Source organism: Chenopodium album, chromosome 18, assembly GCF_948465745.1.
Source record: "Chenopodium album chromosome 18, dcCheAlbu1.1, whole genome shotgun sequence".
Taxonomy (NCBI): Eukaryota; Viridiplantae; Streptophyta; class Magnoliopsida; order Caryophyllales; family Amaranthaceae; genus Chenopodium; species Chenopodium album.
In genome coordinates this window covers 6,674,738-6,692,813 of record NC_137851.1, presented here as the reverse complement: position 1 = coordinate 6,692,813, position 18,076 = coordinate 6,674,738, and the positions used below count along the sequence as shown (strand labels likewise).

The following is an 18,076-nucleotide window of genomic DNA, read 5'->3' as shown; positions in this document are numbered from 1 at the left end:
AACGAAAGGGCAGACTACATCTGGAAAGTGAGAAACATGGTGTTCTTTGCTTAGGGCTAATCCCTTCTGATAAATTGGGAAAGAATCCTCTATTTCTGGTACAAATGAAATGGATATTTCTGTTAAGCTTTCAAGTGACTCCTAACCAAACATTTGGACCACCATTTTCCTTTAGGGTATGATTATCAGTTCCTTTGGTCACTTAAGCAAGCTCAAATCAGAAGCATATTCATTTCTGATATCATTGTCAGTAGGTTAAAGAGAGCTGGGGACCCTGCAACATTGCCAAACCAAGGACGATAGGAAGTGGCGGTTACCATCAGTACAGTTTAAGCCTAACTATTAATACATATTCAACATCATTATCGTGGTGACATCTACTCAGGATCGAAAAAATACAATCAAATGCATTACAGTTCTGTAATAACGGATCACTAATTAGTATTCCGTAGTTCTGAAAACTGGAAGGTGAAATGTGAAAGGTTGTTGAAAGCAAGAAATTCAATGGAAGATGATGATTACTTTTGCTTCATTTAGTAGAAAGATTCTAGTGTGAAAACTTCTCATATTCTTTAGACGAGTTGATTGTTTTCATGCATGGTCTGACTAAGACTTTAGTGCTGGTTGTTCAACTGAGGAATAAAGACCAAACTCAAAGTTGCAAGTTCAAGTAAACATTCTTGTCCTTTCAATCTTTTTGTTAAGTCCAAACTTGTTTGTCTACCGCGTAATGAAACTAGTGTTTGGCCAACAATGTCTGGAAATTTCCTGATATGGGTTATGACTATGGAAGTTTGATGGTATCTGTAACTAGCTTTATTAGCATAACTTCCTACGCGAACTAATGGTGATTTGGTAGTCCACATGATTGTAGAATTTATGGGAATTAGAATTTATCATAAATTGTAAGTTTATGAGAATTCATGAATTGTTTGGTTAACAACGAGGGAAGTAACTTTTTATGAGAATTTTTAAGAGGGGATTAAGGCAAGTAAATTTCTATATTTTGTGGGAATTCAAAATTCTTAGGAAGTTCTACCTCCCCCATTTCACCAAATTTTTTATCAATCAAACATCACACAAAACTTGCAATTCCTTGAAAGTTTCACTTCTCACGTGTTTTTATGTCAACCAAACAATCCATTAGTCAAATATTTTGATTTCAATATTAAACATTTGCCCAAATCACAAGTCAAGTGTATTGTGCAAAACTTATGTACTTAGAAATGTAAAATACAAATAATTATACATGCCAAAATTTTGCACCCTTTATCAAACCAATTTTGGATCACATACTATTAAAACAATTTCAAATAACACTTTTACTTTTTTGAATCTTTTAATTTTTTAAAGTACTAGTGCTACAATCTACCAGAGGGTCAACAAATACAAATTACCTATTCAAACAAATCCACCATGTCTTTATGACCACAATATTTTACTACAACCATTCTCTTGCATGACCACAGTACAGCCTCAACACTAGCATTACCAATTTGACTTGCAGAAATTATTTCAGTAAAATTTAATCTATGAAATTAATTCCAATGATTTTTTTTTTTTTTTTTTTTACTTTACAGAAACTGTCAAATATTTTTCCAAGTGTACTCAGAATTACACTATTTTTACCCCATTCTGATAATTAAAGCAAACAAACAACAAAATAGCAATGAATTACGAAGTATTAATGATGATACATTGTTAAATGGTGTACACTCAAAAACACCTGAGAATTTTTATAATAAACCCCATCAATTTTTTTAAACTAAATGGGACATATACTTAATTACTCCTACCATCAGCAAATATTTTGGAATTTTAATTTGGTAAAAATGGTACCCCACCTTATTCCACCCTCCCCTCCTAAAGGCAACAGCTGAGCAAAATTAAAGTCATTCCCCTTTCTCTCTGCTCCCAAAAACAGAGAGATAAAACAGGGAAAAAAATTAATAAAAATACAATCTTTATTCACAAAAATCCCAGAAAATTAAATAAATTCCACAATCCCCATGGATTCTTGAATTTTATAAAACCCAGTTCTTCAATTTTCTTTCTTTCTCCAAAAAGATTGGTTCTTGATGGGTTATCTCTCTTGCAAAGCTGAATCATCCATTGAAGTTTCAAATTCCCAGAAAAACCCATCTTCCAACAGACAAAAACAAGAAATCCCAGATAAAAATTCCCATGAAAAACCCATAAAAATCACAGAGTTTAAGTACAGTGATCTTGTAGCAGCTACAAATAATTTTTCAGACCAGAAACTTCTAGGTAGAGGAAGCCATGGCCTTGTTTATAAAGCTCTTCTTCCTTCTGGTCGTCTTTTAGCTGTCAAGAAACCTTCTAGAAGACCCCAACAATCTTCTTCATCATCATTTAATGATGAATTTGATAATGAAATCAACATTTTGTCGAATATTCATAACCCCAGGTTTGTAAATTTAGTGGGTTTTACTGCAATTAATAATAATGTTAATGAAGCTTCTAGATTACTTGTTGTTGAATTTATGTGTAATGGTACTTTATATGATTATTTGCACAAGAATTCAAAGGTACCCAATTGGGGTCGTAGGATTAAATTAGCATTGCAAATTGCAAAAGCTGTTGAAACCCTACATTCACAATTTCCACCTGTGATTCATAGAGATATAAAGTCTGCAAATGTGTTGCTTGATAGATATTACAATGCTAGATTAGGGGATTTTGGGCTTGCATTAAGGTGTAATGTAGACGATTTTCGACTCCGGTCCACGCCTCCGGCCGGAACAATTGGTTATTTGGATCCATGTTATGTGACTCCTGATAATTTGAGTACAAAAACTGATGTATTTAGTTTTGGAATATTGTTGTTGGAGATTATAAGTGGTAGAAAAGCTATTGATATTGGGTATTCACCACCCTCAGTAGTGGATTGGGCTATCCCTTTGGTAAGAAAAGGGAAGCTTTTAGCTATTTATGATCCTAAGATCCCTCCTCCAAAGGATCAGATGGTTAGGAAGCAATTGGCTGTGATTGCGGCGAAATGTGTGAGGTCTAATAGGGAGAGAAGGCCGTCGATGAGGGAGGTTGTTGAGGCTCTTGATAGATTGAGTAAGTTGGTTCCTTTGCATTCGTGGAACGGGTTGGTTAATCCGTGCTTGATGGTGGAGAATGTGGGGCAGCCTGTTGGGTTGACAAATGGGAATTTGAGTTCAAGGTTTAGGGGATTGGAATGTGGGAATTTGGTTGATGTGGATGGTAAATTTGCAAAGCCATTGAAGAATCCGAGGAGGGTTTATTCGGATTTGGGGATCAGGAACAATTTGTTGGATTTGTTGGCAGAACCTGACTTGGATTCTGAATATGGAGGAGAGGATGTGAAGGAGCAAAAACAGCAGACAGCTAAACATAGTTCAAGTTTAAGATTTGGAAGTGAAAGATATAGTGACATGGGAAGGAATTCTTCTCTTGTTCGTTACAATGATGGTGGAAGTCTTTCTCAATTGCGAAGGAGTTTAAGGGACAATAAAAGATCATGATTTGGTCAATGAGACGGACTGGTATGTTTTCTTCACCATGTTAATGAGATTCATCGATTGAACTACATCTATCTTGGATGTCTTTCATCATTAAACTCGATTGTAAGCTTGTATTCTTGTATTGCTTGTTGATGTTGTAGATTAATCTTGTGTTCTTTGTGTATGTTTCCATCAGCTGTTAATTTGTTCATTACTTCATTGTTTGCTGAGGCAGCCTGTTCATTGAAATGTTGATAGATTTATTAGCTCAATATATAGTTTTGGGATACAATGTGGAAAATGTCCCATCTGAGTATCCATGGTTGAGCTGTTGTATAGTCTATTGCATGATTTGCTCGATTGAACATTGGCTAGATGATGTAGAGTGTGACTATTGTAATCAGTGTTTTGTAGCATGTAATCAGTTTGTCATTTCCCCTTCAATCCATAGAAAATTAAATTTGAAACATCTTATTGATTAGCTCTTCTGTATAGTTGATTATATGGTATAAAACACGTGCAATACAGACAGATCAGTGTCCTTCAGATGAACTTCATTGTGGTCAAGATTCAAGAAGCTAACACTATTTGTTTGCATACTTAACAAAAATAACCTATGTGATACTTACTACTCCCCGAGTAACATCTTGCAAATGCAATTACAGACTCGTACTTTGACTATTATTCGAGAAAATTATGGATCTGTCTAGGTGATTTTTAACTGCTGATTTATATATTTTTTTCGAGGAAAGATGCACAATTGTTAATGGTTTTATTTTTAGCTTCTGAGTGACATTTGTTACTTGTTTAAACAATATGAAATTTGATGCTTCATAATTTATTATGTTTGATAGAATATTTATATAAATTCCTTATTCTAAACTCTTGATTTAGTTGTAATTATGGAGACCATAAGAAAACAGGTGAATAACTCAAATTAGTAATAATGTCAGTAGCAAGAAGCATTATGTGAAGAGATTAAGTAGCACCTCCTATAATTATGGTCACGTGCTTTTTCTTAATTTGTGTTGAGTTTTCAAGTTATGTTGAGTAAGATGCACTCATATTATGGGTCAATGTGTCTTTTTTTTTTTTTTCATGGATCTATCCTAAATAAATGGTCATATTAGTTTACACTAGTCCTGAAAAGCAATAATTTCTTTTTGTTCTTTTCATCTCAGATTTGTCGCAACAATTTGACTTTTATGCAATTCATATTGTAAATTTACAAGAGTAATCTTTTTTTTTTTATACTACCTTCGTTTTTTTTTTAGTTGATACGTATTCCTTTTTAGGAAGTATTTTTTTAGTTGACACGTTTTTTTTTTTGGGGTAAGTTTTTTACCTTGCATTTACAAGCTACCTCACTTGCTTTATCATTCTCTCTCACTCTCTCTCCTCTCCTTAATATATGTGCCTAAATCAAACATGTCAATTAAATAGAAATGGAGGAAGTAAAATGTTATCATGTTAAATTTTGAAAATTCATATTAATGTATATTTTGATAAAATTATTTTAAAGCTTGTTATTTTTTTTCATTATTATTATATAATTGCTAATTTAATGTTTACACTTGTAAAATAATAAATATAATAATTTAACTGTTGCAATTATTCTGAAATGAAACGAGTTTGCTACCAAGTCTACTCAATTTAAAATCAATGCATCAAGTGATTGATCAATCAAAGAAAGTTATTTTGTCAAAAGAGAGTTTTACCCCACACACGCCAAAAAAGGGGAAAAAAAAAAAAGATAAAGGAACCAAATAAAGCAATATATTGTTACAAAGTACAAATAAAAAAGCTAAGCCTTATATTCTTTCTCGATGCATTAAGCACAATCATGAAAAGAAAATGGTACAATTAGAAGGGCCAACATTTGCATGATTGATGGAATAAAATAATTAGATTTGGGTAAAAAAATCAACAACAAAATGTCAAAAGGCACTCAATTTCACCTTTCTCCTGCAGTCTACAGAGGGTTGTTTACTTTTTGTCTCGACTTTGATTGGCTTTTTCTTTGTTAAACTCTTCTTACAATTTGTATTAGGATTAATTAATTTATTACATCCATTTAAGTTGTCTAACTCTCATTTATTTTAAATTAATGGATAATGTTTCTTCAAATAGAGCCACTTTGAGGTTCCCTATTAAATGAGGCATGGAAGGGAGCCACTACGAAGAAGTTCCGGGAGTTACGAAAGAAGCTTCGAGCTCATATTGGTCATGAGAAAAATACGAATCGGAATGGGAAGAAGGGGAAGGAGCCCTCGATCCGCAACAGATAGAAGAGGTATAGAATTGTCAATTTTTGTGTAGGTAAGCTTTAGATGTCACTAGATAAGAATATAGGATGCTCTTTATATTTGAATTTGATTTTTATGCAAATGATTTGCCATTTTTCTGGCTAAAATGCTAACTACTATCCTTTTTTAATTCAAACTTCATCCTGTTGATTTCCCAACTACTACAATGTGATTATTGTAAGTTGTCATGTATATCACATACTTGCAAAGAAAACCCTCCATAAAATTTGAACTGGATTATAACCTTTAATTTTAAAGCATTATCAAGTATCGACTATCCAAAAAAATAGAGAATGAGACACTTTCAATAGAACTTATGAGACACTAAGCGATCATTTGAGTGGTTGAAACCATCTATTTGCTTCATAATTATCAATACAATTGATTACATACACGCCACCTGCCATTGATTCAATGCCACCCCAAGGTTTTACGTGACTAAATATTGAGCATACATAGTTCTAAACTAAAAATTATGACCACAAAACCCTCACATCCACTTTAGTTTAGAAAAATAATTTACGAAATTGATTCAAAACAATGGATTATAAATTTATAGCCTTCAATTTAAAGAATGTTTGACTTTTGTATGACTAAAAGGATAGTAAACGAGACACTTTTCACGGACCCCATGAGACCCAGAAGGTCATTTGGACGCTTAAAACCATCCACTTTGCTTTATAACTATCAATATAGTCAGCTAAAGACATGCCTTTCTTAATTGATAGAAGGCCACCTCAAATATTTATGTGCTCGATTAATGAGCATACGTGGTTCTAAACCGAAATTTATGGCTCTATGAGGCACCTCCTACATCAGCTTTAGTTTTTTGGAAAAAAATTATCAAAATTGACTTTTCCAGAGCTTGAAAGATTAAAGGATAAGACGTTTTTAGTGGATCTTGCAAAACCCTAAGAGGCTATTAAGGTGGTAAGAAGTTAAGAACATCCACTTTGCTTCAAAATATCAATATAGTCGGTCTAAGACAAAATATAATTAATTGACTCAAGGCCCACACGAACCTCTTTGGGACAGACTAGTAAGCGTCATGATTCCAAACTAACTTTTATGGCCCAAAAAAATCTTTCACCTACTTTAGTTTGGAAAAAACAAATTCCGTAAATGTGGAATATAGCCTTTAATTATAGAGAACTTTATACTTTTTCAAAGCTGAAGGATAGAAGACAAGACGCTTTCTATGGATTCCATGAGACTCTGGGAGGCCATTTGGGTGGTTGAAACCATTCAATATATCCTACATGGTTCCAAACAACTTTATGACCCTAAAATACATTCTACACATAAGAACAAATTTAAGTGTGATTGTTTGCAAAACTTGATTTTACATCAACAAAATCCCCGCCTAAATTGTGAATTAAAATAGTGTAACACGGTAAGGCACATGTTACTCGACTGTAATTCCTTCTCTGAGATTGGGATTGTGTAAGTTCATCACTGAGATTAAGCAAAATAGAACTCAAAGCCCAGAAATGTATTCAATAGTTTTCGACTGGCATTTATCATTAAGAAAATCGCCCTGTCACCGTCATGAGAGGGTCAACACATGAAACAATTATCGCTCTATAAAGTAGTCATTTGCCCAGATCATGTAGGTTTGGAGCATGTGGCTCTACCCAACAACTAGTCAACATAGTATCCTAACAAATCATTATACTAACAAGAACAGATTACAAATATACTCTTCCCTGATCTCCCTTACACTAAGAATCATCTGTACATAAGCGTATAAATTTCACAAGCATCAATTACTAATCAGTAATACACCCTGTTTGTTCAATTACAAGAATAAGGCAAATTTACATATCTACAAGAAGTCGCAATAAAATCACATGCATGGCTTCATCATCGAGGTTTATCTTAAGTTCCTAAACCTACCTTTGATCTGAGATTGTATTAGCTTCCAAAGCAAAAAAATGTGAGCCAAGGAAGCATACTCTTACCAACTTTTTAAATCCTTCCCTTATAAACTCCAAGTCCTTAGTGAGATCATATTGGACAACCTCTGGATCATCAAGCAGAGCTGCAGAGGCAGTGTGACTGAGCCTTCGATTCTACACTTTTGATCCAACAGTGCAGTAAATAGTTCAACTTCACCACCTACATACAGTATATAATTAACAACTCGTTCATAAAATCATAATACAACTTCCCAGGATTAATGGGTGATCAAGCCTGTACATTAATTGGGTAGCAGAAGCATACCTCGGGAACTTCATCATGAGGGCAATGACCTGCCGGGCTAATTTAATAGTTATGGGGCTTCTGCAAGTTGCTTCTTCACCTGTTGGCCCCTGATGGGCTTCACCCATGGATCCTCTTTCACATACACGAGACAAACAGGAACTTTGCTTTCTCGACATCTACACATTTACAAATTAGATGGTCTAAACATTTGGTGCCATGAGATCAAAACTGGCGGATAATCTAGTTGTACCTACCTTGTTAGAGACTCGTCAAAAGATAGTTGACTTGAATGGTCTGCATTACTGCATATACCTGCATGAGTAGCTCTGCTATAATTTCTGGATCACTCATTTTCTGCCAACTACAATAACAAAAGGTGACCTTAGAGGCATAAGCAGCAGTCAAAAAATTATTCTAACAAGTAATGAACAAAATATAGGGTTGCCAGAATGGGGGAGGGGAAGTTCCATAAAAACCAAGAGTTACAAATGGAATATGAAGGTTACACTATGTCCATATTCCATAAGCAACAGTGTGTTGATTTAGGGGCCGGAGTATTATCATGCATGAACCAGTTCAAAACTAATTAAAAGCTATAGGATGAAGATTTTTCCACTTTCAGATTAAGAGCACCAGCAGCTTAGTCTGAAATGTGAAGTATTGGATGTATCATGTGAAACTCAAAAGCAGTCATGTAAATAACAAACTAATCACTAAACTTATCCATAAAAATACAAGTTCCTCAAGTTCAAGACAATTGCAAAATATTTATTTCAAAAATTAATCATACTCTTACCAACTCTGGTATAACTGAACTGACCTGGTAATAACAATGATCCATCAACTTTATCCTTTGGGGCATATGACAGACTGAAATCATCCCAAACCAGAGCTTACAGAGTATCGCACAGTTCCCTGAAAAGTTTACGAATGGTTCTGCTACATCATGTTCTGTGGCATAGCATATTAGGTTCCTGAACCCTTTTAATACACCTCGCTTTCAAATCCATCAACTCTTCGTTTAATTATATTCATAATTCACCTTGCATCAATATTCCATAGAATTAAGTCAACTAAGCAGTCATCCAGTGGCTCAAATATATTCCCCCATCATTGCCTACTCTCTGCAGTCCTGCAAAATTCGTCGATGCTGTTCAGCCAATTTCAACATTCAGAGAAAAGTCACTCTCAGGTAAATATTCAAGCTCTCTCATCTCATTGTAAAGCAAATTAAGTTCTTCCATTATTGCTTCACGGCTAGGATGAGCCTTTTCATTAGCCAAGAATGTGTGGACATCTCCTGTCACCTCTATCCAACTACAGCCTGGCTCCTTTTTAACCTTATTTTTCCTCATGGTCTTCCTCATCAAAGAAACCTCATTCCACATACCTGCATCAGCATATACATTTGCAAGGAGAATATAGACTGAGGAATCCTCGGGATCTAGTTGAAGGATGGAATTTGCAGCCTTTTCTGCAATCTCTACATTTCCAAACATCTTGCAGACGCTTAACAAGGTTCTCCAAATAACGTCATCAGCCTCAAATGGCATATCTTCAATAAGCTGTAAAGCTTTTCCAACCTGCCCCGACTTCCCCAGCATATCTACCATGCACGAATAATGATCCAGTTGAGGATCCAATCCATAGCTGTGCATTGAGCAAAAGTAATCCCAACCATTTTCAACTAGCCCCATATGACCACAAGCTCGGAGAACTGCAATAAAAGTCGCATGGTTTGGCTTTACTTTCTCTCTCTTCATATCTTCAAAGACTTGGAGAGCCTCTTCCGCAAAACCATGATAAGCATAACCACATATCATTGCGTTCCATGTCACAAAATCCCGCTCTAAAGCCCTTTCAAACATGAGCTGAGAGTCTTGCATATTGCCACATTTTGAATACATGTCGACGAGAGTGCTTACAATATATACATCGGCTTGCAGTTCATGCTTAATGATTTGAGCATGGATTTGCTTCCCAAGTCCCACGGTTGCCAGGTTAGCACAGGTATCTAGAACTGTTGCATAAGTAAAATTATCAGGTTCAATGCCCGTTCCCAACATCAAAGAAAAAATTCGCAGGGCTTCATCTTCCATATTTTGCTGTAAACAGCCTGAAATAATTGCATTCCATGAAACAATGTTTTGTTTTCCTAGTCGGTCATGAAGCTTCATAGCCTCATCGATCAATCCATACTTGCAGTACATATCCACCAAAGTACTTCCCACAAAAGGGTGAAAGCCCATTCCAGATTTGATAACTCTGGTATGAAGCTCCATGCCATATTTTGCAAATTGCTTTCCAGCTGTAGCTTTCAAAACACTGCCATAAGTAAATTCGTCAGGTTCCATCCCACAAGCCAGCATTTCAACAAACAGGCGTAGAGTTCCCTCTTCCAGACCATTTTGCTCACAAGCTGCAATTATCGCATTCCAAGACACAGCATCCCTTCTAATCATCTCATCAAAAACACCTTTTGCTCCTAAAATATCTCCACATTTTCCGTACATGTCCAAAATTGCATTTGTTACACAAACATTAGACTGAAAATTGCTCTTCATAACCAGACCATGCAGTTGACAACCTGTTGATAATTGTTTAGCCACAGCACAGGCACTAAAAGCACCTGACAGAGTAACTTCATCAAAGCCAAGGTCAGATTTTATCAGATTTCGAAACAACTTTAATGCTTCAGGACCTTGATTACTTTGCACGTAACCAACTAGCATGGCATTATAGGATTGCACACTATGTTTGGGCATAGAGTTAAATACCTTCCTAGAATCTACTAAACTCTTACTTTTCGCATACATATCCAAAGTAGCAGTTGCGACGATGATGTCAGTACCAAAGTTAGTCTTCAAAGCATGAGCATGCAGTTGATGACCTAAACTAAGTGCAGATAGCCCTGCACATGACCTAAAGACACTAGCATAAGTTGATTGGCTAACACCCAATCCTTGTCTCTGCATCTCCTTAAACAATTCCAAACCATCATTAAACTGATGATTCTGAACAAAACCCGCGATAACAGCACTCCAACAAACCCAATTCTTTTCAGGCATTGTATAGAAGAACCTCAAGGACTCGTCCAAATATTTGCATTTTGCATACATATCAACTAAAGCACTTCCTGTCACCATATCACTCTCCAAACCCGTTTTCACCGCAAGCCCGTGAATTTGTATACCTAGTATATAGTCCTCCAAAAATGAGCAACATTTCAGAACCACAGCTAAGGTAGTGTGATCAAAGCACACACTTTCTTTAACAATCTGCAAGAATATCTGAACACATTTCTGATGATTCCTACTCTGCAAATAACTCGAAATCAAGGTATTCCATGACACTACATCTCTCTCCGGCATCGAATCAAAAAGAAGCTGCGCAACTTCCATATTGCCTTCCCCAGAATACGCAAAAATCATGGAGTTCCAAGAGATTGTATCTCGTTGAGGCATTTGGTCGAACACCTTGCGTGCATACCCTGACCGCGAGCATTTTACATACATCTGAATCAAACAATTGGTAACAAAGATTGTGGGTTCAAACCCAGAAATTATCATCTGGGCATGTGCTTGTTTGCCCGGATTTATAGCTCTTTGATGAGTACATTCTTGGAAAATGTGAGAAAAAGTTTTCTTCTTGGTGATTGCTGCTTGTTTCAAGTGACCAGTAGAAAATGTATTGATGAATGACAATCGTATAGAATATACATGAAAAATTACAAGAGATCTTTTGAAGAAAAAACTGGAAATTATTTGCGTCATGAAAGGTTTGAAGTAATGGTTTTTCCAGTTTTTTGGTCGTTATATTTCGGCAGTTGAGTTCTCAATTTGTAATTTGTATTAATGCAAACATGTTTTACGTTCCCGTTAATTTCACCTTATTTTTGCTCAACTAAATTAATTTTATTGAAGTGAAATTATTTTTTGATGAATTGAAATTATTATCATTGAAGTGAAATTAATTTTATTGAAATGAATTATTTTTTGCTGAACTGAAATTATTTTTTTACTGATTTTCTATTATATTTCTTCTTTAAGTTTACTAAATTGAAATTATCTTTATTGAACTGAAATTATTTTTACTGAATATTATTTTTTTTAAGGTAAAGTAAACAGGGCCTTATTGTTTTACTTTGATCCATTGGCTTTAGCTAATTATCATAACGCTAGTATTTTATTCGGAAAGGACAATTTTTCTCGTATACATATATTTTCTTGGTATCGATGGCTGAAAACGCCAGCATTTCTCGTTTTCACCTACAAGTAAGACCTGTTCACTTCACTATATTTTTGCTGAACTGAAATTATTTTTACTAAACTGAAAAAACTAAAATTATTTTGCTGAACTGAAATTGCTAAACTAAAATTATTTTTATTGATTTTCTATTATATTTTTCCTTTTTACTGAACTAAAATTATTTTTACTAAACTAAAATTATTTTCCTACTGAATTGAGATTATTTTTACTAAATATTTTTTTTTTAAAGTGAAGTGAACAAAGTCTGGAGCTGTAATAAGAAATCCAGAGTTTCTAACAAACCAAAGAAGTGAAAGAACTATAGGAGACCAAGGGAGTACTAAACATTTTAAATAGTTCCATTCAAAGTAGTCCTATTAGGTTTCGCACATGTGGTTCTTGCGAGTTGTGACTACTCAACAATTGGTCAACATTATATCCTAACAAATCACTGTACATACAAACTAGGACAGATTACAAATATACTCTTCCCTGATTCATCACACTAAGCAATTCATCTGCACATGCGTAAGAATTTAACAGGCATTGATTACTAATCAGTAATACATCCTGTATGTTCAATTACAAGAATAAGGCAAATTTACATATCTACAAGAGGTCACAGCTAAAACACGGTGCATGGCTTCGTCATTGAGGTTTCAATCTTAAGTTCCTAAATCTATCTTTGATCTGAGATTGTATTAGCTTCCAAAGTGAAAATTGTGAGCCAAAAAAGCGTACTCTTACTAACTTTTTAGAGCCTTCCCTGATAAATTCCACGTCCTTAGTGAGATCATCTTGGACAGCCTCTGGATCATCAAGCAGAGGCAATGTGACAGACCCCTTTGATTCTACACTTTTGATCCAACCACGTAGTAAATAGTTCACCACCTACGTACATATACAATGAATAAATTCCGTAATTTAGAAAGGCGGATACAAAGAATAGGGTACATCCAGGATTAATGACTAATAAGTAATCAAGCATGCACAGTAATTGGGTAGCAGAGGCATACCTCAGGAACTTCATCATGAGGGCAATGACCTGCAGGGCTAATTTCATAGTACGAAGCTTCTGGAAGTTGCTTCTTCACATGTTGTCCCCAAAAGGGCTTCACCCATGGATCCTCTTTCCCATACACGAGGCAAACAGGAACATTGCTTTCTCGACATCTACACATTTACAAAATAGAGGATCTCAACATTTGGAGCCATGAGATCTAAACTGATATACGCAGGTGAAGATACAAGGAGGATAATCTAGGTGTACCTACCTTAATAAAGACTCGTCAAAAGATAGTTCACCAGTGGGGGCACACATGATTGAGGCAAATGCTGCAGCAGCAGCAGGATGTTCTGTTGTCTCCACTATCTGAGAAAAGACTTTATCAACATCTGTTGAATGGTCTGCATAAACCTGCCTGAGCAGCTCTGCTATGGTTTCCGGATCACTCATTTTTTGCCAACTACAATAACAAAAGGCGAAATTAAAGGCTTGCACTGATAAGCAGCAGTTAAAATTTTATTATAGTAAGCGATGAACAGAATATGGGGTTGCCAAGGGAAGTTGCATAAAAATCAATTATTAGAGATGGGAATCATGGGATATGAAGCTTACACTATGTCCATGAGCTTAGTTACATTAGCAGGCAGAGGAAAAGTTCCAGCTGGAGGAAACATCCTAGATAGCAAAGGAGATTTTGTAGGATTTGGAAGAAATCCCCAAAAAGGTGTTGCATTGAGCAGAGTAACACCCTTTACTAACTGAGGGTTACATGCTGCAAAATAGGTTGCAACATATCCTCCAAGTGAATTCCCCACAATATAAACTGGTTCACCAATGACCTGCAATCATTTAAGTAGGGTTCATTAAATCCGTGCTCGATAGTTATAAGAACTTGAAATGGTTTCAGGAATTCGGGAAGCAATGATGATAATGGTATGCAAGAATAAGGAGAAAGTGCTACAAATGGCTGCGACTAATTGAAAAAGGCAGCAAGCATTTACATGCTAAGACAGTAGAACATGTGAGTTCCATAGAAAAAGTACAGCTAAAGTCTCTTATTGGGTCTAGCCAAATAGAGAAAGGATTTTTTCGAAATAAAAAGCCAATAATATGGGCCAAGTCCTCAGAGGCTCAGAGCTATGGTATGCACCAAAATCTGAGCTCTTTGTCATCTAAGTGAGCAAATTGGGTAATGTATGATCAATAAAGTAATGATCAGACAGCTTTATCCAGAAATCTTGGAACATTAAATAGTTTACCTGCTCAATAAAAGACTCCACTTGTTCCTTCCATAAATCAACAGAGTAAACAAGTTCTTCTGCCCATGGTTCAGCTTTCTCTCCAAACCCCCATGTCTCATCCTTCTGTCTAGAGAGATTTACTTCCTTCAACAAAGGAGCAGGATCTTCAAAAGGCAATGACTTGCCTTGGCCAAGAAAATCCAGAGCAAATACTCTAAAGTCACGCCCTAAATCTTTCAGCTGCTTTTCATAATGAAAGCTGCCAACACCAAATCCAGGAAGGAAAAGAACTGGTGGGGAATTTACATTCTCACATCCAGCTTTCTCATAATGCACGTTAAGTTTTGGTTTCCATTCCCAATAACAACTACTAACAGAAGTACTTGATTCACCTGTTGAATAATCTGGCAACCCTGGGATCAGAACCTTTGGCACTGAATCTGCTCTATCTGATATATCTTCCAAACTCTGTTCCCCACCAACCACAGTCCCACTAAAACTTTCATTGAAAGCTCTTGGTGCAATCTGATGATTTTGAATAGAGTTAAGTGACCCTGAAGCTTCTTGATGATATAGGTTTTTCACTAAATAATGCTTCCTTGGGGTGCATAGGACTTGCGTTTTTTCCCCTAAAGAAGGCTGCAATCCTGGTGAAGTTGATTTTTTCTCTATCAACTGTGATCGTACATGAGAAGGTGCTGCATGGTAGAGAAGAACATCCATGTGAAAGATAAGCGTTTTCTGCACAAGTGAACCATAACACAATTTTATGAAATTAAGGATGTCACATAATCAGATCTTTAGGGAAAACAGTTGAAAGGAAGCAAGAAATCACAAAGAATGCATATCTAGTAGCTAATAGTATTTCAATGAAAAACATGAGAAGAAAATCACTCGAGTTATGACTATCACTGTACATATCTTTCCCTAAGAGTCAGTACTCAGTACTGGAATACATTGACGTACAACAGTTCAATGAGAAATGAGTTTTATTATCCTACATGGCCACATCCTTCTTATGTTTCAAGACAAAAAGATAATCTCAATTTTTTATTAGGTTGGATTTGGCTACTTTCATACAAGCTTCAATCTTTACATCTCAAACTCTTCAGTATATAAGCTTTTCCATTACAATGATTTAAATGAAAAACACAAGTCCCTAAATCACCATCTGAAAACTGTCATCATCTCCCATCACCCAACCCCAAATCAAAGCAATGGATCAAATGTCTCTGATCATTAACCAATCTTTGTTAAGACGGACACCAACTAACTCAACTATGTTAATCGCAAGATTCCCAACTTTCGAAAATTCTCATTTCTCCTACTCTATAAATCAACTATGTTTAAGCCAAAGTATAATGCAATAACAAATAAAGGGTTTCATTCGGTTTGGGTTTGGTTAGTTTGTTAAGGAGCCAAACTTGAGCATAAAGTTTGAATTTGATGTTTAAGTTCAAGGTGAGTTCGGCTTTGAGATCGAATTCTGTATAATTCAATCAACCCAAGCCGAGCCATGTTAGAGTTCGGTCCGGCTCGTGGCCAGCCTTACTCCCAAAGTCCCAAGTCCCACTATAAGGCTAACTATAAAACTACCTAGCAACATAAAATACTATACTTTCTTTTCAATAGAATCGTTACATCAGAAACCAATTATGCTAATTCCTCCAAAAAAATCATCAATCATTACTCTCCTTCCTTTCAACCATCAAAACCCTAGCTATCGACCAATAAATACTCAACTTACTTCAATCAATGATTTCTCACTCCAATAATAAACAATTAAACACACTTTTCCAAATTAAGCATAATAATAACATGATTAATCAGCATAATCTGACACTATTCTAATACAATTTGCATCAATATAAAAGCAATTGCAGATTTGCATACTAGTTAAAAAATTAGGTCAATAAACAAATATAAAGTCAAAAGATCTGTCTGAACCTATTAAATTAAATTAATGGAGTATAATTTAAATACTCCAAGATATTAAATAAGCATAAAAATAAAACAAATAAAAAAGAATTTTTTTTTTAATTTGCAGAAAAAGAACAAAAAATCAAAGCTGAATTATACTTACCTCACTCAAAAAATAGTAAATATCATTGAACAAAGAAATCCTAAGAGAAAGATTGAATCTTTGAATCCGATAAATGAGGAAACTTTAGAGAGAGAAAATAGAATAGAGAGAAATGCGTTGGAAAGATTGTGCAAGATGCTTAAATGGACCCCCGCCTTCATTCGTCCAGTCGTTCAACACATATATTAAACGTGTCTAAATGGAACTTCACGGCTACAACTTTGGCGCCTTATGATAATGTTAGATGAACCGGTTTTTAACTGTTTTATTACTCGTACCATATTATTGTCGATTAACTAGATGATTCACGAGTCATACTTAAGTTTTTAATAGATAATAGCTTATATTTAACTTTAGACGTTAAAATTTAAAGAGTCACGATATTCAATTGTGGTCTATTAGAAAATTTTTGTTCGATTTAATTTTTTCTTACAAGTCTTAATGTGTTTATAGTAAAATTTAAATTAAAATGTGTCACTGATTTATATCTTTAATGAACAAAAAAAAAAAAAAATACTTTGTGCTACTTATTATTAGTGGCCAAATTGAAAACTTATTCTTCTACAAGAATTATCCATCAATAAAATGGTACATGATTCACACTTGAAGTCGTAAAATTTCGTCTAAACAGACACAATTTGATATCTTGGTATTTAAAGATCTAGAGACTAGAGTTGGGTAATGAGTATGGCTAACAAGTGTGCGTAATGTTTGAGTCTAATAAGAAATTGACCTAGTAGACATTAGGTGCACATTAATCGACCATGGGACTATGTAAACACATTATTTTCAAATTTGACATAAGAAGAATAAGTCGACTTTATATTGACCCGCTTATTTTTAAACCAATGGCACAACATGAACACACCCTTGCACATTAAGGTTTGGTGACTGGGGCATTTTTATCTTACTCCCCTAGAACTTAAATTCAAATTCACCAGAGTGGCTGAATAGAATCCATTCATTTGGAGAAGTGCCAAGCGATAGAATTTCTATCAGGTGGGGCATCAATGCTTAATTAGATGCCAAGTTTTGCGATCGCTTTCTCTTTCCTGAAAAATCTACCAAACAAGGAAGAAGTTATCTTTACGCAATAGCTTGTTCAATTAAAGGGGTATTCTTTCTTGACCTCTTGCAAATAATGACAAAAGTTAACATCAATTTCCCTCGTTTTCCATAACTGGTTGTTAATTGATTTCAGAATTGACAAATTTGAACTGTACCCACTGTTTAATTTCAAGCATGGTTAATTGTGAGCCGTCGGATTCATTCAAAGAGATGGGGTGATTGATGGGAGGTGGTGGAGCAGCGGATGCATATCAGGTGCTCGACGAAATGCTCAAGTGAGCATTAGGATTAGTTATTTCTTATAATTATAGGACATTAGGATATACCATGTGTTTATGAAATACCCAACTCAAAAAGCTCTTTACTTTCTGGAGTGTAATATCTGATGATTGACAAGTGATTAAAAAATGAAAATTAATGTGATT

At 35.1% G+C, this 18,076-nt stretch overlaps 2 protein-coding genes and 1 pseudogene across 3 annotated transcripts; 1 reads left to right on the top strand and 2 right to left on the bottom strand.

Annotated features, from left to right (window-relative positions):
- Window positions 1-1,782: 1,782 nt before the first annotated feature.
- On the top strand, window positions 1,783-5,803 carry LOC145591341 (serine/threonine-protein kinase-like protein At3g51990 pseudogene; annotated as a pseudogene). Its single transcript, XR_014102298.1, has 2 exons — window positions 1,783-3,536; window positions 5,625-5,803. The product of XR_014102298.1 is annotated as a serine/threonine-protein kinase-like protein At3g51990 pseudogene (transcript).
- Window positions 5,804-7,499: 1,696 nt separating this feature from the next.
- LOC145591677 (pentatricopeptide repeat-containing protein At3g02330, mitochondrial-like) lies at window positions 7,500-11,778 on the bottom strand. The gene is made up of 4 exons (XM_081648184.1): window positions 8,826-11,778; window positions 8,260-8,366; window positions 8,024-8,181; window positions 7,500-7,918 (listed from the first exon to the last, which is right to left on the bottom strand). The coding sequence occupies exon 1, from the start codon at window positions 11,776-11,778 to the stop codon at window positions 9,160-9,162; it is 2,619 nt and encodes an 872-aa protein (XP_081504310.1). The 3' UTR covers window positions 7,500-7,918; window positions 8,024-8,181; window positions 8,260-8,366; window positions 8,826-9,159.
- An 813-nt stretch (window positions 11,779-12,591) lies between these two features.
- On the bottom strand, window positions 12,592-16,731 carry LOC145592888 (pheophytinase, chloroplastic-like). The gene is made up of 6 exons (XM_081649400.1): window positions 16,584-16,731; window positions 14,519-15,241; window positions 13,872-14,098; window positions 13,528-13,719; window positions 13,270-13,426; window positions 12,592-13,144 (listed from the first exon to the last, which is right to left on the bottom strand). The coding sequence occupies exons 2-6, from the start codon at window positions 15,221-15,223 to the stop codon at window positions 12,902-12,904; spliced, it is 1,524 nt and encodes a 507-aa protein (XP_081505526.1). The 5' UTR covers window positions 15,224-15,241; window positions 16,584-16,731; the 3' UTR covers window positions 12,592-12,901.
- Window positions 16,732-18,076: the final 1,345 nt, after the last annotated feature.